The 21,362-nt window shown below is 40.7% G+C and overlaps 1 protein-coding gene across 1 annotated transcript in view; it reads left to right on the top strand.

The window, feature by feature from the left end:
- The window catches only part of fam189a1 (family with sequence similarity 189 member A1), an 80,373-nt gene that overhangs the window by 41,696 nt on the left and 17,315 nt on the right, over window positions 1-21,362 (top strand). The window contains exon 3 of the mRNA XM_062384662.1: window positions 21,131-21,241. Within this exon, the coding sequence (XP_062240646.1) occupies window positions 21,131-21,241 (111 nt within the window). The remainder of the gene's footprint in view (window positions 1-21,130; window positions 21,242-21,362) is intronic.

Here is a 21,362-nt window from a genome sequence, read left to right as displayed (position 1 = left end):
TGTTCTTAAAACGCAAAATAGGAGTCAATGTGATACTTTCTGAATAAATGCTTGGATTAATACGTTGTAAAAACAAAAATTATGCAGTTTTGCTTTATATCTGGGGGGTTTCAGGGTATGACAAAGCACTCAGGCCTAATACAGTGGGGAAACTTATTATTGTAATATAAGAATAAAGTCACAACTTTCGGCTTTGTGTCATTTCTAAGGAATACCAGAACCAGGTTAACTTCAGGAACAGATAGGTTTCAGAAATAATAAAATACTTCAATATATGTTTTCCACTCAGATCTCTCTCTCTCCATGTATCTCTCAACGCTTCTGTCTTTTTAAAGCAGAGATGAGGATCGGGGGTAAATCATGAACTACCAGCCCCTGCCCAATTCTCTTTCATGCTCTGCTAATGCCATAAATAATCTCATGTAATTTCTGCAGCCTCACCACATCATGTGTCCCCCTCCCCCCTTACTGCATATTACTTGTCTCGCTCCCTTTAGTTTTATCACCTCGCCTCCCTGCCTCACATATACTATCCTCTCCCTCTCCCTCTCCTGTAATGTTGCACCAGAGGAAGAGATGTGAATCATTTTGGCTCTTAGGGATCAGAGGAAATATCCCATCGCCAAGGTGTCAGTGGAAATTGGTCACACGTTGTGCACTGTAAAAGATTTAAATCCTCTTACCTTTCATTCCTTAAAGAGCTTGACTTATTAGCTGGAAGGGTCCATGCCAGCAGAGACACAGCGGTGTCAGTCCACAGCCGCTGCTCTCTGTCTTCAGAGTGGTCTAATATCTGGGCTGCTTTTTATGGCTGTTAGTGTAGCATCTAATGTTCAGTCCTGACATGACAGCTTTTCCATTTCTGGCCTGGACCCAGTTCTGACTGGCAGGTGACTAATACACCAGCTGGCAATGCTGCACCAACCCATCTGCCAACTGTGGGCGGCCATGCTCTGAATCGTGATCCGTAATAACTGGAGATTCTCCAAACCGTTTAAGTGTGTGCATCGAAGACTTGGTTTGCTTAGCTGGGGTAATTGAAAATGCTGTGTGATCTGGGCAGGTAAGGATTTTACTCGAAGAATCAATTAAGTTCAGAAAGGATTGGTTGGATACTCAATTACTCAGTCAACAGAGGATTAATCAACAACTACTTTGGTAACTTATGTATTCATTCTCAAACTATTTTGAGAACATTAATATGTAAAAGTACCAAATGGTTAGTGTTTCCAACTTAATCAGGGCCTGAGCAGCGATCAGTGGGAGGCCCTGTTGAAATTAGGGATTATTAATATTTTCTTTTTCAGGCAATTAATTTAGGCTTTTTGAGGGCTTTAACGTGCTCCAATCGTTACCAAAGTTTGCAAAAAATTAGAAAGTGTTGAAAAGTAACGTATTCTGGAGTAATTTAAATGTATGCTCCACCCCCGAGCTTCCACGACCTTCTGAAGGGAAAAATCCTAATCTGTGAAAAACTCTGTGGAGATATATTGGTCTATGTTTTTTGGTGAATATGGTAGAGACTTGGGAGTAGGCTCCACCCCCACTAATACGTTCACTTCTGTTCGATTGGTACCAGCTATAAGTTTGTACTTTAATTATCTTCTGGTTTGGAACCGATGGTTAGTCAAACAAGCAACTTTGAAGAAATAATTTAAAGGATTAGTTTGACTTCTTTGGGAAATATGATTCATTTAATTAAGTTTTTCGAAGCGATAAATTAGATGATTTATCTCTCACTCATGTCTGTTTGCTTCAAACTGAAAAATAACAAGCAGCTGGTTAACTAAATTATCTTAGATGGGAAACTGGGGGAAACAACTAACCTGGTTCTGTCTGTTACAAAATCAGCCTTCAAACAAATAAATATTACGCACCCCAAAGTCTGAGGCCATGGCCCTCTGGCCGAAAATGGTTGACTGCTCTTTCCAGTTTGGGGGTAATTTGAGTTAAAGTATTGCATGGTCTGGTCTATGACTGAGGGGAAGGACAGGCGGACCGGTGTGACATCAGCTTTGTACCCTAAAAGGAGCTGAGGCACAAGGCAAAGCTCTTGATTTTCCTGGGCTCTGAGGGGTGAACGAAAGAGGGAGATAGTGGATACAAGCCTCTGAAACGAGTTTTCTCAGTAGGGTCTGAGAGATAGGGTGAAGAGTTTGGACATCCAGAGAGAGCTCAGAGTAAAGCTGCTTTTCCTTCATGTTGATAGTGTAAAGCTCAGGATGCCTCCTGGGCACTTTCCATTGGAGGTTCTCTGGGTATGCCCAACCTAGAATATGCTGGAGGGATTACAGGGGGAGATGTCTGGAACACCCTGCATTGTCTGGTGCCTCCACGAACAGACCTCGGATAAGTGGAAGAAGATGGAATGGATGGATGGATAAGCTAACTGCTATCTAGCTTCTGCTTGTTGTATTCAGGAATTATAGTGGCATCAATCTTAAAATCTAAATCTAGGCAAGAAATTAATATTCATTTATTTTTTACTTCCTCATTGTGCAATGGTGTGCATGTTTTTTAAATGTATAGACTAAACCATTAACCGCTCTTTCTGCAACCCTACACCAATTATGAAAGAATTGAAAAATAAATGGTGCCATTTTATTTCAATGATCCTTCCATACTTTGACACAGCATAACATGCTTTTGAATCTGCCTATATTTTACCATTGTTGTATTTATCCTGAAGTATTAGAGAGACACATATGGGTTATTAATAGAAAAGGTGAGACAGAGAAGAAGGCGTGTAAAACATCTCCGGCTCCAACACGTTGCTGTCATGTCGACTTGTGAGGCTGAGTGCAATGTTTGGATGGCTGGAGACAGGAGTTGTGTGTAAGCCTGAGTGGAAAGACAGGTGCCCACATTGTGGAAAGAGAAGATGTGTTGAATATGAAAGTCTGTTGACCCCAAAACTTTCCCTGTACTTAACGCCCCATGAAAGATTTATCGATACCGTATATTGTGGAATAGAAAAACGCACCATGTTCAGTTTTTGAAGCAAAAACCTGCTCTTCCTCCTTATCTTAAACCGCTAATAAACACTGCAGTTTTCCATCCAGTCTAGTCTTTTGCATTAATGCCACAGCAGATTTACTCTGTATCACTCAGTGCCAGGAGAAAGACAAGACTACCTGCAGTCTGCTGTTTGTGACTGTGATGGATTATGTGTTTCGAGAGAGGAAGACAGACAGAGACAGAGTTGGAGGGTAGAGAGTCCTTGTTTGCCCTGCGGGGAAACAACACAGTTAGTCTGCAGTAAATAGTTTCTGTCTCAGGAAGCCTCAACTGTCTTTGTTGTTCTCACTAGTTTCCTTTTAAAGTCGAAGGACGTATGGTACAAAAGACACACGCCTCTTCATACCCTATTTAATGAATGTATTTCCAATTCAGCATTTTCTGGTACTAGAACAGCAGCTCCATGACTACTACTACTAATGTGCAATGTATTATTTCCCTTTCTTAAATGGAAAAATTGAAGTAGGTGCAGATGGAAGTTATATTTGGTCAAAGAGTCAAATTGCGTCACCTTGCTATAGGTTGTATCAACGTCCACGTCATAACACCACAGACGCCACTCTTGTCATACTCTGCAGTTGAGGACTTTATCAGATTATACTTATATACAATTAGATTTAGCAATTGTTGTGATTCTGTCCGGAGCCTGTGTTGTTTGTGAACTGAAAACAGAAAATGATGGATGTGTTATGACACTATGGAATGGATGCAGGTTTGTGCTCATGACTATCTGGCAGCCGGGAAATATTAGTTATGCATGAGGTGTGTCTGGGTGTCTCGTCCCCACTGGTTGAACTTAATTTGACAAATGTGTGTATGGCTGTTTACTTTGGAAGAGCGTATGATTTACAGCACGGCTTCAGTGACACACTGATGTCTGAAGGTTTCCTGGGGATAAATCCAGAGGGAATTTGTTTAGCCCTCCACCCTGTTGTCTGCTTGTGACACACACACACACACACACACACATAGGGCAGCAGGTTCACTTTTTAAAACTATATCATCATATAAACCCAAACACATCTATGCTCTCCACACCTCCAGATATCTCACTAACTATGCACACAAATCACTAACAGCATCATCATAACTGTAGACTTTCCATTACGATCACATAACTACAGCAGGGCCAGCAGGACATTGGTGAAAGGGTTTACGAGGTGCTCTCTGTGACAGCCTGCGACCCTGACAGCCCATAAATATACTGTAAGTGCCAGAGTGACGAAGAGAGAGAGACAGAGAGAGAGAGAGAGAGGGAGAGAGAGAGAGAGAGAGAGAGAGAGAGAGAGAGAGAGATGGCAAACTGACTGATTGCGACGGGGAAATATCTCTACGCCTGTGGGATGAAGATTCATAACCAAGCACTAGAACAACAACGAATCAAAACTACACAACGTCTGTGAGAAATAGTTTTTTTTTCCATCCAATTATCAGAATCATCAATAAGCCATGCATCAGTAGCGCTGGGTCTGTCAGCCCAATTTAGCCCTCACATAGATGAGCATTTTTCCTGCAGAACTAAATGGACAAATTCATTCTCTAATTAGGAGTGAAATTAGCCCATTAGCAGCCTCTGGTCCTCAGTGGCAACCGGGGTCTGTCTGTGTTTCAGCCTCAGCTATGAGGGGACTAACACTTTGCATCAGCCCCCAGGTGTTTGGCCCCAGACAGACAATTCTTAATCTTCCTCATGTCCTTCTGACTTTTCTCTCTGTGATTTCCTTTCAAGCAAAACAATTTACAACTGTGTAATGAGGTGTTTGATTTAAACAGATGAGGCTCAAGGTGTGTGATGTCAGGGAGTTTTTAAAAAGCTTGGGTGTTTGTAAAGATGAACAATGGACGCTCTCTGGTTTGTTCACCACTATCCTGCCCTCTGAGGATACTAAATGTTTAATTCATGATTCCTAATAAGACACAACAGCACAATGAGAAACTGCAGCTTTTAGTCTTCAGTGGTTTGTTTCTCTTTTGATCGAAGTGATCCCACAGTGGATTATTTATAGTGTTGTTGTTGATAGTAGGCTGTAAATATATATCTCACAGTGGTACGGTGAGTGTTTTGTGAACATGGGTTTGCAGCTGTGTTTAAAATACCTGCACGTGTAGAAGTGTGAATATCATGGAGAGATGATCATTATTCCAGCTCTGCATTTTGTCTCAGAATAGAAAGCTCACAAAAACTTGTATACGCGTTTTCCATTCTCCAATATAAGCAGATATCAGCTCATGTAAAAGGCTAAAGCCTCATGTCTACACAGTAAACTACAGAATCCAGCACCATCTGGTTCAGTAAACCATCCCAACAAGCTCACACACACAAACACATCCACAGCCACACTCACTAAAGGAGGCTAACAAACAAGCTAGGGAGGATTTTGAGTTTCTTATTGTCATTATGTGTTTACCTGTCGTCTGCAAACAGTTCCTGTGTGTCAGACTGATGAGCTGAGCTCTGCAGAGTTTCAACACAACACCGGATAATTACCAAACACACAGAGAGCTTGTTTCCTGAAAAACAGCAGTGACAAAACTCATAAATCTGTCCCCGGAGTCTCTTCTGCTGCCTGCAAACATGGCCACTCCACACTTTACGTTTCAAGGCTTTTGTGGAACATTGTCACTGTACTTAATTTTAGTTTCTTAAAGAATTAAATGTCTAGAAACGACTCAACCTATGTTATATAAATTGTTGACCTGTGCAATTATATTATCCAAAGGGTTTCCAACAATATTCAAACCCAGAAAATAAAAAATTGTATTCACGGCAACAGGACGCTTCATTTTGGTTGCCTTCAATTGCATCATCTACAATCTACTCTAAGTTTTGCCAGTTTTTCTGCAGCATCTTCAAGGGAAAACACACTGCTTGCCATTAAGCTGTTTTCTCCTTTCACTGTTTGTATTGGTCACTCGTAGATCGTGATTATTCATTCAGTTAACTGCGTAAAGTAAATCAAGCGTTAACACAAATCCATGGGGATGATTGGAGGTCACGTGAGGTCGATTTTCATCGAGTGATTTTAAATACTCAAGAATTTATAACAAATTAGCCTTTTTGTTCTTTAAAGGTCTCGCAGACTCAAATGTTTTTCTCTGTGTATTTTTCCTGCTAAGTCCCAAAGTAAACGATTCAAAATGTTCAAATGCCACATTGAAAACATACAGTGACGATAAAATGAGAGCTGGTGAGAAATTCACCAAAGCCGATCACACACTCAGACACACACACACACACACACACACACACACACACACACAAACATTGCCTGCGTTCGTCTTTCAGCTATTGTTAAGCAGCACAATGGTCTCCTCTCTCACTCCCTCCTGTCACACTGCTGCCAATCTCCTTCTGTGGCAAACGGTTAGAAATGTGTGTGACATTGCAGTGATTGTGTTTTTAGCAAATGGAGGCATTAGAGGCAAGGTCCACAAGTTTATATTCCACAGTTGACTGAACAACTAGTGCTCTGTGGTCACTTGTCAGGAACTCGAGATGTAATTGTGGTTTGCACACGATCCTGTCAGCCATATTTCACAGCTGAGTGAGTTGATACCGTGGTAGGGCAACCACCAGCACTCCACGGCTCTGCCAGGCCTGGTGTGTTGCTGCTGGAGACTCAGCCAGTGCTTGGTAACTGAATGTAGGAAACTGCTGTAAACAGACTTTGACCTTTGCGGTCTGGAGGAAGCACATGGATGAAGTGATATGATCATCTCAACTGAAAACACTTGCAATTGTCATCCGCCTCTAAATTTGCTTCTAGTACTGACTTCAGAAATGGAAAATGTCTTAACATAAAAAAAATAGATGACACCTGAGACTGAGAAGGAGGTGAATTTGCAAAGATTCCTTAATTTAATTTCACTTAGATTGGGCCAAAATCCACAGTACTTATTTTGTGCAAGAATGTATTATATTAATATATTAGTTGGGATTCTGTTGAGGTTGTTTTCTCCTCTAAGTTTAGTGGCGGTGGAGAGGGATTGATTTCAATGTGTGCACTTGTTTGTGTTCATGATTCATGCCTCAATGTCATGCTGTGAATGTATGGACGGCTGAGTCAGTGTTTGGGAGCATACACTAGATTAAGTTTGAAGTAAACACAGGAACATTCAACACAAACTGCTGCCACACTGAGAAGGCAGCTAGCACACTATGAATAGAAACACTTACGTCCTCTGCCACTTTATTATTGACATGATTAAATGAGGGCTGAAAGTGCTGAGTGTGAATGAATATTAAAGCTGAAGTTATTTGTTGTCTGTCATGAATTTATTGTAGGTGATGAATAAAGCTCCCGTGAGACTGGTATAAGAAGAAGAGAAAACCTACCAACAGGCCGGAAGAAAATTATCTTTTGACAAGTCAAAGTGTGGTTAATGAAAAATTAGATATAATTATATAATTTACACAACTTGTTCACGTTATATTTCGATAACATCAGAGTAGATATCATCTCACCGAAGCTTTTGGCTTCGTGCAGAGTTTATCTAGCTTGTGCATGTTGCGTGTTGGAAATCCAAGTATCACATACATCTCTGATTGCCAGGGCGACTGATCTAGAGCAACTGACATGGTGTTTTTTACTTATATTTCACAACATGTGGTTATTTCCTTATTTCAAACAAGCAAACTGACTACCACGATGTGAAATAGCTTATTATTGCTGATGCTGTGCATCAAACGCCATTATGGGTTTATAAAATGATAATATCCTGGCTTGTAAACCTCTCAAAAAAATGTAATCATCAATAAAAATCATTGTTGAGTAGCTTATAAAATACTTTTTTTTTCTCTAGGTATTTATGAAACTATTCAAATAAAGATCATCTTTCTAATAGAGACACAAAAAAAGGAATCCTTTTATAATCCATCTGCTCAATTTCTTGTGATACCAGCCGGAGGCAAAACCCAGCAAGCACACATTTTCTCCTTTATACATTTTTCTTTTGAATACATTTTTGGCTACAGTTTTTCCTGGTGCTATTCAACAGATCCTGCTGTGCTGCATCAGTGCAGCTCTTTCAAACTGTCGCACAGGAAGGAAGTAAAGACTGTAAAAAAAATTCTGGGGATCCGTTTGGTGCATAAAAACGGTCGACAGTAAATGCTGATCCATTTACTCCTGTCTGCCATCCTGTGAGCTGTGAGCACTGTTGTCTTTAGACTGCATGCACATGTAGACCCACACATGCACGGCACATCCAAGCATACTGTTGTACACTGAGAGATATGACACTAACACGTAGAGGCACATGCCACGATGCACACATGCACTCATATAATCAGACATAATATTCAAGCATGCTGATTCAAGATCAGTATCTGTGTTTGCAATTGTTTGTGCATTGTCTGTCTCTTTCCTCCTTAGAGGTCTGTTATTCATTGACTTGACCCAGATGGAGAGGCTTTAGTGAGAGATGTAGCCCACTGCCAACTGAGATGGGCCCCCCAGGACCACCTGTCAGGAGCTGCTACAGGAAAACAGAGACAGTGTGTGTGTGTATGTGTGTATGTGTGTGTGTGTGTGTGTGTGTGTGTGTGTGTGTGTGTGTGTGTGTGTGTGTGTGTGTGTGTGTGTGTGTGTGTGTGTGTGTGTGTGTGTCAGACGGACGGACAGTGAGGGATCAAAACAAAAGTGCATGTGTGTGCGAAAGTGTGAGCTGAGGAGCAGCGAGGGCAGGGTGGTGTTGGGATTGTACAAAGAAGGAAAATCAGCGAAATAAAAAAACACAGCTGTTTTTAAACATATGGAAATCTCTGAAAAAATGCTTTGGGAAGGGATTACTCCCATTCACACGTTCTCTGTAGATTTTGTGGTTAGACTTTATTTCCTCTCCTCTTTCGAGCTATTTTTCCAGAGCTGGAGGGGAACGCGCAGTAGGAGAAGCACCTGAAATGAGAGCTGGCCTGTTGTGCAATGTTATGAAATAACCACCCATTGAAATCCCAGCACACCTGTAGATATAAACTCCTCTTTTATTCAAACAACACAGTTCAACCGAATTGATATCGAAAAGTGAAAGAAAAGGATCTACCTGGATTTTGCCCAAAAGACTCTTGTTGATGTATTATATCCAAACACTTTTAGTTAACCCCACTTTGTGTACATCACAACAGAATGATTGGCTTTGTAATGTAGCAGTGCTGCACATTTTTAAGGTTGGATTTAAGAAAAATAATTATACATCTAACATTAAGTGTTGGCTTGAACGTGCAGTGGTTAGCCCTGTCGACTCACTGCCCTTGGTTTGAATCCCTGGTTGAATCCTTGTTCCTGTGTGGAATTTTCTCTCTGTGTCTACGTGGGTTAGACTTAAAGTTAAACAACTGAAAAAGTGACAAATTGATAAAAAAAACAATGAGCTGAAGAAGGCTTGTCACCTGTAGACTGCAGATTTACAAGGATAACTCAGATATCTACTACAAACTTATTGCCATTTCCCAAACTCATCTTTTTTTTAATTTCAAATTGGCACATGGATACTGAATTAAACAGACACAAGTACATATCATGTTTGATGAGTGATTTAGTTTTTTGTCTGTCAGTAACAACTGTCTGTGATGGTGTCGCTACAGTGCAACTAGTGTCAGGCGTGTTGGTTTATCCTAAATAAGAGAAGAGCCGGACTGGTCCAATTTAAATATTTATTGAGATGCAATGAAAGTTGAACAACATAGCTATGGACAATTATCACAGCCTAGGCTAATTAAGTTAGCAATAGGTAGTTAATAATGGCCCCGAACAAAAGGGGTTTGATATAGTTATAACAGTAGATTTAATATGATTGGTTATGAAAGATTGAAGGGGAGTCACCGCAAATCAATTTGGTTCTCCCTTGTTGGTGCACAGGCATGTCCACGCCTCTTGGCACAGAAATCCAGGAAGTGACAAGAAGCCGCTCTCTGTGACGCTTCTACTACTCTGATAGTTGCTAAGCAAAATGTTCTCTTCATGAAAGGCCTTGACACAGCTGATGCCATGTGGGCCATTGGAGAAAGGAATATGATGTTCCTGCTATATTCAAACAATGTCCTGTTGATGTAAACATTAGGATCCTCGAAAACCAAAACAACGAAACAAAACAATGTCAACAAAGTCACCATGTCCGACCTCCAGAATTTTATCAGACAGCTGCTTGAAATATATTTGTGAATGACTCTAATGGAATCATGGTTTAATACCAAAAGTTAGAATTCAGAACAATTATAAGATTCATTATTAACAATATGCAGCAAGGGTTATTTATAAATCATTTGTATAAAGGCCTTATATATGGCCCAACTGCTCATGCTCCCCCCCCCCCCCCTTTAGTTGCAAATAGTTTCAGTTAGACCCAAATACCATCTAGAATTTAAATTCCTAACCCTAGTGAATACAAAAAATGAAACTTAAAATATTTAAAATGTAATACATCATATTCCATTTATCCCTAATCCTGCCACATTTTAAAAGGTTTAGGGGGGGGGAAAGGAGGAATATGAGAAGATCTATACCAAGAGGTGAGATGTTACTTTAGGCACAAGGACAAAAGCAGAGTCAAAAGTTTTAGTTTTTTCTTTGGTCCTCCGCCAAGAAAAAACATTATTTTCCTGTTGCTTGGCAACAACGTTTTGCATTCTTCCAGCATCCTTTATTAAAATACTGAAGTTCATTTTGGCCCAGTGTAGATATTTTATCTAAATGTATTCATTTTTTATCTAACTCTGTATTTCACACCTGCAATGTTAAAAGTACTATTTAATTGTCTTTCATACAGATTAAAATAGACTATTGTGTTTGTGTTTTTGTTGCAATTAAGCTATGAAGGGAATTTCTGTATATATTGTTTATCAAGGGAAACAAAAGATCAAGTTCAAAGCATTTATTGTCATATATATACAATCCTGTATAATGAAACTCTTATTTTGTCCTTAAAGCTCAAGAAGTCGAGTACAATGCTTGGGTTGTTATAGAGCATTGCCCGTCCACTCCATAGAGGTCCACTCACAGTGCACAATCACAGTATAATGTGTATAATTAACCATAAATAGCAGTTATTGTTGAATACCCCTGAGCACTGCTGTAGAAAATCGGCGTCTCTAAAGCCACTTTGCTGCCAGCCTGAAGACAGTGTTTTCACTCATTCAAGCCAAAAGCCATAGAAAATTATTTAAGGCAACCTATTATGCAAATAATTACATTTTTGGAATTCCCTCATAATGTTGACGTGCCTCAGTGTTCAGAAAACACATTACTTTTCATCCTCTTTCTCAAACATTAGGTTTTCGCTCTGGTATTCTACATTAAAAATACATGAGAAGTTTTGTATCCAACAATATCCAACAATAAAACCAGTTATCTATTTTAATGATGTGGCTGATCGGTGCATATTCATATTTTTGCTGTCTCCACATGGTAAAACAATCTTACCTAGAAACCCAGAGAATATAGACCTTTGGAAATAATAGTTTCAACTAGCAAAAATAATCTCCTGTTTCAGTTGTTGGTTGTTATCTATGCAGATATGGAAGGATTTTAATAGGCAATGATTGTAGGCTTTTACAAATGCCAGTGTAATATTATAATATTATAATATCACACAGACTGATTTTTTTCAACCTTTTTCAATAAACAAGCAATGTTTTTATTAAATGCATCTCTACGGTGCAGCTCGGCTTAAACTTAATTTTGTGTCTATTGTATATTAAACTCAGGCTGCTGCAGACCCTCATTTCATTCTAGTCAGGTGGATTTCAACAGGGTACAGGGCACTTCTCATATATTCACCGATATGAGAAGTGTTTGGCTCCACAGAGTGACAAATTAAACCAATGATCGACTCCTCTGTTTTCCCACAGACACTAAAGATGTCTCCAGTGAGGCACTTTGGGAAGCTTTCTGAATCCTCCTGTCTCCGTCTTTCTCTCAATTCATCTCCTTTGACTACCACATTGTTTCTCTCAGCATAGAAAACCGCACACACACACTCAGACACACACAGACACACACACACACACACATGTTTGTTCTTCCGTCTTAGCGAGGACACTCACCTCTAACCATCCAAATTAAATGCCAAACCCTAACAATGACCTAAACCAGATTCTAACCCTAAAACCAAGTCTTAACGAGTTAGGAACGATCAATATTTAGGAGCGATCAAAATGTCCTCACTTTCCAAAAATATCCTCATTCTGTAGGAGCTATGCTTAAAATGGTTCTCACTAAGATATAAGTATAGGAACTCACACACACACACACACACACTCTCTCACCCATCTACACACTACAATAACCTTCAATAACCATCTTCCACATGCTCTTATTAACACATGTGTAAATTGACACGTTGAAATGTGGACAAAGGGATGAGGAGAATGTGAGAAAGTGTGAAAGATCCCCGTTGGCTAAGTGCACAGTTACCTTCGGCTCCAGATAAATCCCGATGAATGATGTCCCCGTCCCCCCCCCCCCCCCCCCCCCCCCAAGGCCCAGAGAAACAGGAAGTGTGGCTCCATATTAATTACAATATGAATTAGATAGACCAGCTTATCTGATAGGAGCGAGAGCTGCATGATCCGGGCACCGGCAGCAGCAGAGGTGTTCTGGCAGAGCTCAGGTCACGTTGCTCTCCTACAGTCTAAAATAGAAAATAAAAGTGCATTGGGAAAAATATTTCTTTCAGCTCAATTTATCGTTTTGAAATATAGATTCATAATATTTATGAGGAAGACAAATAAACAAACCTGAGACAAACAAAACCGTTACTAAGATTGCAAGATAAGTTTCTGTAGCTCAGTGCAAATCTGTATATCCACAAATGTTGGTGTCATAGGAGAACATTTAAATTGGTTTGCAAAGCGTCTCAGGGGCTCTCTGACATTTTGAATAATACGTGGTAGGCAATTAATGAAAACTTCCTTTTCATCTTAAAATGTTCAAAGTTGAGGAGCTGCACAAGAAAGCAGATGGCTAATATATATTAATATATGTATATTATATATTATATATAAAATGAAATTACAAAATAAGTGTCACTACATTACTGCCTCAGGGATTCACACCAGACAAACAATATCTGTGCTTTCAGTTCTGGTTTGGTTAGTTTTCTCTCGAGCACGGTTGAGATCGGCCCGCTCTACATTTGAATATGTACCAGTCTGTGACCATGGATGTCTGCACATTTCTTGGCAATCCGTGGAATAACTGTTGATATATTTCAGTTTGAGCCAAAGTGATGAAGCAACTGATCAAGAACCATGTCACGTTCCTACGTGGCTGAACAGAAGAAGAAAAACATATGAACAAACATAACCTTTCTACATCTCTTCTTCATAGTCAGGTGATTACCCGATTTTTTTTCAACTATTTCGTCTTTCATGGCACAAGGTGTTTTAATATGGGATTGTGTTGGTTTATTGCTCCTTGGATAGCTCCTACCATGTTGCGGTACAATCCATGTGACGGTTGCCATATTTTCTCAAGTTTTGTCAGAGGAGCCACAGTTTGTTCATTTGATTCCAACCTCTGACAGTTTGATTATAATCACACATCACAGCCTGTGCTGCGCCTCGTGTGTAACAGACTTCACAGTGTAGTCACTTACCGAGACGTCATCCTGGACTTTTAATGAACCACAACAAGCACAGAGAATCCTTGACAAAGTCCCCGTCGTTCTTCTGTTTGGTGTCAGTGTCTACTAGGACCATGTTCATTACAGGCCTGTCTCATTACAGCAGCCCCCCACCAGGAGCCTGGGGGGCAGCAGAGCAGGCAGAGCCTCCTTGTTTTAGCTCATTAGAGGTCAGTGGTTGATTCAAATGTTGAGAAGAGGGGGTTAATGAGCCACTGACCCTCAGGGTGATGCTGTCTTTCATGGTCTCTTTTAATCAATAAGTGTGAGCACTGGCATAGAGATGAACTCCTCTACCTTCTTACAAGGAGCTAGCTTACCTCCCCTGAATGCCCAAGTACTGCCTGTCTAACTATCTATTATCCCGCCTCTCCTCGTGGGGATGTTTGGAGGGGGAGGGCTTGACTTGAAGTGTGAACACACATTATTAAAGAGTCAAAAGGTTAAATTCAAAACGTAGAGCAACATTAGGTTGTGGTGTAGCACGCCTCATGTCCAGAGCTCCAAGTCTCATCTGCCAATAAAAGGTGTCTCCAACCACAGGAACTAATCCATCACATCCCGTGGAGATGCAGTCTGACGTGCTGTCAACATGACTACACATCAAAGCCTAGAAAGTCAGGAGGCACAGTGTGCGGTTTGTCTACTCTCCTCTCCCAGTCTACAACTAAGAGAATCAAACTACACACCTAGTATATCAGCAGGAAAATCAAATACAAAATCAAGGCTCATTATGAAGTTGTGATCTCTGGAGTAACAGCTTATGTGTTGAGGTGTGTGTCTTTCAATGGTTATGTTGAAAGCCAGCACAGTCCACTGGCTTACTTTCATTATTACTGTTAATATATTTGATGTGGCTTTACCGTCCACATCATAATCCTAGTGTCCTATTAAAAGATAGATTTTGTGACAGTTCTTCATTAAAATGTCTCGAAACGACTGGACATTTGTATTATATTTTGTTGACATGTAAATTTAGATTATCCAAAAAGTTTCCACCAATGTTCAAACCCAGAGAAATCCCCATTTTATTCAAATTAACACAACGTTTTGTTTTGGTCGTCTTTTTAATGGCGTCATATGCACTTTCCCTTGGCTTTGTCTGTCTCTCTCATCTCTTTTTTGGGGCAATCGACGTATGATGAATGAAATCTTTCCAGCAAGCCAGTGGGTCGGGTCGCCTATATATTGTAAAATATTCTCCTTCTGAGTATAATAGTTCTAATTATACTGTGAATATGTTCATTTGTGTGTCATATTTAAATATATTAGATCAATTTGCTTGTGTGCTCTTTGTGCTCACTGGAAAACCCTCAAAATCCCACTAGTGTTTTTATTGTCTCTGCAAGTGTGTGTGGGCATGTGTCTTTGTGTGTGTGTACCCCTTAACACACGAAGGAGCATTTAAAGTGATGTGTGCGCCTGTGATGAAGCAGCTCCCCGGCAGGATTAGAAGTCTGTAGAAGTCGTTACATCTGGTTTAGTGTGACGTCCCCGGGGTTCTGCTGCTGAGAGTTTGTATCAACACCTCCACTGTTTGTTTGGACCTGCACTGAACTCAGGGTCACTCAGCTCCTATCACAACTAATCCTGGTGATGAGGCCCGAACACACACACACACACACACACACACACACACTCAGTCACTCACATCCGTACGCACACATCCATACATAAATTCACCTCCGGCCTCTGTTGGAGGGGGTGCAGAGAGGTCGACCTCAGTTAACAGTGGGAACCAATGAGAACCAGCTGTTGCAGCCGTAGATTTGCTTTTTCTTTTGTGTTTATAAAGTCATCGAGGGCTGCCATAAGAGACACTTTGTATTCTTTACTGATTGTGGCTTAACCCCGGGTTGTGTGTATTTCAGAATGTTTTTTTAAGTAGCAGAACAATTTACAAGATCTGGAGGCTTCTAATACCAATGTTTGATATTGTCCCCCCCCTTGATAAATATTCATTAATCTCTCCTTCTGTCCTGAAAGTGCCTTTTGTTCCCAGATGTTTCTGAGCTCAGTGTGGGCCTGAGGATTGATGCACGGTATCAGAGGGAAACTGAAACAGAGCGTTTGTGATCTGCTGAACAGCAGAAACAGAACACCATTACTTCCATCTCTGGTGGCTCATGGATAATTGAAAATAAATCGTGTTGTGTCGCAGTACTGCTGCAGACTAAATACTAATTTGTGCTGCAGTCAGTGGATTTTCTAACACTGTTTTAAATTGTATTTTTTGATCCAGAATTCCCATCTGGTGAAAACTGACCACAAATACACACACACACACAATTTAACCCCAACTATAATTCATGATGTCTTTTCAGAGATGCTTTTATATATTATATCACAGCACAAAGACTGTCTTTTATTTTGTATGTTTTCTGTTCTTATAACCATGAAGTGAACAATAGTAATGCAACTTTACATTTTGTTGAATTGACAAAATAATGCAGGAGAGTTTAAAAGATGTCAATCCAAAAGACAAAAACAAGGATCTATAAAAGTCTGCAAAAAGTCATCAAAATGAACCTGGGCTCAGAAAATAGAGCAAAATCCCCCAGAATTCCTCGTCACACATGCACACGTGCACTCTCGATGCTGTGAGGTCTGAGAGAAAGAGATGTTCTCTAAATTGCGTAATATGGTTTGCACTCTGAGTTTAAATCGTGTTGGAATGTCATCATCTGCCTTAATGAAATAAAAGCAGATAATCTGTGGCACTAACACACAGGTTATTTAAGGTCAGAGGGTTTTTAAAATCTGTATTATACTGAGTGTTGGGGTTTATGGACACTGACATCATCGCCATGATTCTCATAATATGTGATAAAACAGGTTGCGTTGTTTGTATTTTGCAGTTGAGTACAACTGTAATCACAAATATCTAACCATTATAATAACAACAGACATTACTGCACATTGGCTTCACATATGATGCATCTGTGTGATAGCCCACCACCACAACATGAAATGTGTAAAATATGCTTTGTGTGTTAACCTAGTGTACTCGAGCTTAAGGCCTTCCTCTTAAAATATTCATGGATTTCTTCTTGGAATACTGCGGAAATTGTCAGTTGAGGAGACCTAACTCCCAATTTCCTCTGTTTTTATTTCTATTTAGTATCTTGGTGATTCCTATCAGTTGATTTATATTGAACTAGTGAAAAGCCATTACTGGTCGCCACTGCATCAGTCCAGTTTCCTGTCAGAGAGATGCTCGTCTTTTCTCTGCATCGTGCCTCTTCCAATTAGCGGAGGTGATGAAAGATTTTTGTGAGCTTAAAAAAATTGTGTGACAAGAAGCTATTTCTGCCTTGGACTTTTGGAGTGTTTTGTTTATACAATTTTAGTCAAGGTGAGCTGTGAATGTAATTTTTACAGAGGCTTTTCCAAATCCGCGGAGAGAATTATCTTAGCTCTGCATAAAGACTGAAAACATGAGGAAATAGCCCGCTCTGTCCAAAGCTAACACAATCCACCAAAGCTCACATTTTTTTCTCAAAGGTTTCCAGAGGGGCCGTATCAGAGAACGCAAACGTCTCAGTGAGTTGCTCCTGGCATTTTGCAGAACTTTTCTTGCCAGCCTGTTGGGTCCGGGAAATGTCCTTGTGAGTCCACGTGAGAGAGCAGCTGGATAATGACCGGAACAGTCACGCTGCGCGAGTAAGCGAGATGATCCTGTTTCTAACACGTGACAGATGGAGGAAACAGGATCAAGAAGAGATGTTCAGGTAAAAGACGCTGATGAAGATGAAAGATGAAAAGATTAGACAACTTTTAGTGATATGTGCTAACTCCGGTGTCGTCGTGCTGCAAAAAAAAATGTGATCTACGCAGCAGAATTTTCACGTCATGCCCTCCCTCCCCCATGCAATCGCCAGCCCTCGCCTGAATGTTGAAGACTGTTTCCTCTTGTCGTCTGACCTTCGAGAATCTCCTGCTTTATTCTTCATATTTGAAAGTCTGCAGAAAGTCTGGGCTCAATTCTCTGAACGTTTTCATGTCTGTAAAAGGCTCTAGTGAGCTCATTTCATCCTCCCTGCCTTTGTTGACACATCGCTGCATTTCTCGGTGCATTACTCCCACCTGTTACCAAATGAACAAACAAAGCAGGAAACATATTGCACCATTATGCTGCTAGTGGGGACAAGCTGGTGATGAATATGAGTCACCCCGATATTTTTCTTGCAGCAGATATGGTTCATCCAAAGTGTTATTCTATTTATCTGGAATCTGAACATATTGCAGCTGCATGAAGGATTGGAGGAGGCAAAGTTAAAGGCAAATGATTTTCACCTCAGTGACAGTTATGGAGAATAACAGTGATACACCTGAACCCTGAGTCTTATATTGTAGTAATCTATGAGTATGTGTCAGGGAGATGAATGGGAGTGCATGGTGGTGTATTGTCCTCCGCAGTGAGTGCTAAATGAGGTGATGATGACATACAGCGTAAATCTACGATGGTGACCGAGTGGTGTGTGTGTGTGGCTTTATGTGTGTGTGTGTGTGTGCTTTCCTCTTTGGTATGCAGAGGGAAGCACTGCAGTAATTAATGAATTGCAGCTTAATGGTGCTACGCGATTCTACATGGTAATGAGAAGGCATCGGTGCGGTGCCAGGCGTGACAATCAGCCCGGCAGAGAGAAAGTATGGGTGACACACAGGTGACACTCAGGCCTGGAGAACACAAATCACTGGTTTTATGGTGGGACCATTGTTGTATAAAATCACAATTTGCTCTGCGTAATGACTCCAAACCAATGGGTTCGGTGCCACATGGCTTCGTTGATCCAGGTTTGTGTAGCTGTAGATTTAAAAAGACATTCATGCAAATGCACACGACAACAAAAAGCAGGGTGATGTTTCGGCAGCTCTCTCTCTCTTTATAAAGAGTGTTTTCCTCCTCAGTTAAACTGCAGTCAATGCTGGTTATTAACTCAGAAGCAGTGCTGTAATCCGATTGGCTCAGCTGGCAACAAGACAAACCCAAAGAGGTTCCATTAAGAACAAATAAATCAATAAACAACTTATTGGCTTGTGTGTCAGGGAGGAGGATTTCAGTGTCACTGGTTTGCGTGTTAACAATATATTACATGCTCGCTGTGATAGCTAATGTTTGACATGTTTTGACATTCAAACTAAATGCTTTTGCGCTCCCCGAGTTAAATAATGAAGATGCTTTCTGTTTGTTGTCCAGCAGCCATCCATCAATAGTCATATTTCTTACTATCTGCTTTTGTATCAGTTGTTTAGATGGAAAAACACTTTGAATGGATGGGAAACACTTTTCATTAATTCAAATGGGTCCATCTCTTTCCACAGTAACAGACAGATCCCATCAGTCTGAGTGAGGAGCTTCAGTCCTGTTAACACAGACGCTGTCATAGGGAAAAATCTGTAGCACATCGGTTTCTATAGCAACATCTAATTGATTAAATTATATTCATGTTCTGTCATGGTGACAAGGATGTTAATTCACTTGACAGAAAATGACACGATAAATGCAGTAATGTCGGCTATGTGATGTGTGAGTGTGTGTGTGTGTGCTTGTGTGTGTGTCCGAACAAAATATAAAATGACAGCTACATTAATGAACTAAACTAAACAGCCGAAGAACTTCGTCTATTTTTGGTCCAGTAATTAGAAACACACTGCATGAATATTAGGGAATTAGTGGTCATGCAAAATAAAGTGTTATATGATATGTTATATTATGATGCTGTTTATGACAAAAAAGTCTGTGAGGGCCACATTTCCTCATATGACCTGGAGTGCTGTTCCAGGAGGTTTGATTTTATTCTAATGAACCAGAGAACCAGACAGCTGATATCCCAGTTAAATTAATTGCTGATTAATCACATCATCCCCACTGGTGCACCATGGGACTACAGACGTCTGTTCTCTCCTGCACCTCTCTGTGCTGTCACTTTATTTCCTCTGTTGTTTTCATTTTCTTCATTCACATCCTTCTCCTCAGGCTCGGCCATAAACCTTCCAATCTTTCAATTTTATGCCATGGTGAAAAGCACTTAAACTTATCGCTCCATCTGTTTATTACATGCCACCTCCGGTTCCTTCACCGCTCCGCCCCTTTGTCCCTCTCTCCTCCTCTCCATCTGTGTATGTGTTTTTCCACAACCTTTGTATGTGTCACACCGCTCCGGCTTGTTCCTTTTGAGTCCTCCAACAACACTGTCCCAGGACTTTTTATGCCTCAAAGCAGATTACATTAACAGAGGCATTAACGTTTAAGTATGACAGTCCATCCATCACATTGTTCTGAACACGATATCGCAAGAATGGCTCTAAGAAAATATTTTGCCTTTTGGTGCAAACATTCAGTTGGACGGATGGAAGGAGTGAGTACATTTTGGTGGACAAAGGTCAATGTTCAAGGTTGTAATTTTTGCCTTGTGAACACAGTATTTCAGGAACACCTTCAGAGTCATGTTTCTAATTTGGTACAAATGTCTACTCAGCCACAAAGATAAACTGATTCGTTTTTGGTGGTTGAAGGTCTAAAGTCAAGGCCAAGGTGGCCTCAGAAAACATGGCCTCTTGAGCCGGATGTTTCTGGTCTCCCTGTTGGGAATTTCTTCTACATTTCAAACAAAGGTCAAAGGTCACAGTGACCTCATATGAGTGTGGAAAAAATGACTGGCGACGGACACTGCACTGGGTGGCGGAGGCAAACAACTGCAGGGTATTCTAGTTTTTTAACACTTATTTAAAGCAAACTTTGAAGAGTCCATTATGGTCATTTATGATTAAACTCACCAATTATGGGCTATAAAACTCTGCTGCTGTCATCAAGCTCCAAAAAACAAAGAGTTGTGGCGTCAAAAACATCAAGTGCCTGGTTTGTTTTTCCCGGACACAGAGGGCTGGTTGTCTGTTTCCAGTTCTAGGACTACTGCTGTTAAGCTGGACCTGTAATTTAAACTACCAGAAATGGCAACTATATTCCTGCTAACTGGATTGATAGCCACAGGGCTTTCAGTGAGGAGATACAAATTAAAGCCTTTACCCTGAGGAAGAGGGAGCCAAGGGAACATTTGTGGGGGAAAGTACATTAGAGCTAAACTGCCGCTCTATCAGTGTGAGGCACAGAGAAATATTGCGTCTGTGGAGACGGGTGTTAGGGTTTGTGCATGTGGGTCTGTGTTTAAGACTGACTGAGGAGGGAGGATTTCCATCTGTCAATACGTCCTTTCGTGTGTCATTGGATGACATTTCTCGTCTTCAGACTCTGTAGGTCTGAGGAAAAACAGGTTGTATCGATTCCTCTTGACACCTGCTTTCTACTATGCTGATGTGCAGAAATCCCTGTGATTGACGACTGACTGAAGCACACTGAAGTGCCTCTGGTGTTACAGCAATATCACAAAGAGTTTTGAACCTGTGTTAAGCGGCAACATTTTGACATAATGTTGTATTTCTTTTTTCTACATCTCTGTCCCTCTCTCTTCTTCCTCTATCTTTGTGACAGATCACATTCTTCATGCTGCTGTCAGCCGTGTGTGTGATGCTCAATCTGGCGGGCTCCATCCTCTCCTGCCAGAACGCTCAGCTGGTCAACTCTCTGGAAGACTGTCAGCTGGTGAGACCAACTGGACTTTTAACTCACACACTCTCCAACTTTAGAATATGCATCAACGCATCGCACTTCTTCTCAGAGAATAATGCACTCTTTCCATTGATAGCAGTATCTTCCAATTTTT

This window comes from Platichthys flesus, chromosome 1 (genome assembly GCF_949316205.1).
Source record: "Platichthys flesus chromosome 1, fPlaFle2.1, whole genome shotgun sequence".
Lineage (NCBI taxonomy): Eukaryota > Metazoa > Chordata > Actinopteri > Pleuronectiformes > Pleuronectidae > Platichthys > Platichthys flesus.
The sequence above is the reverse complement of the archived record's forward strand: the minus strand, read 5'-3'. Positions and strand labels throughout refer to the sequence as shown.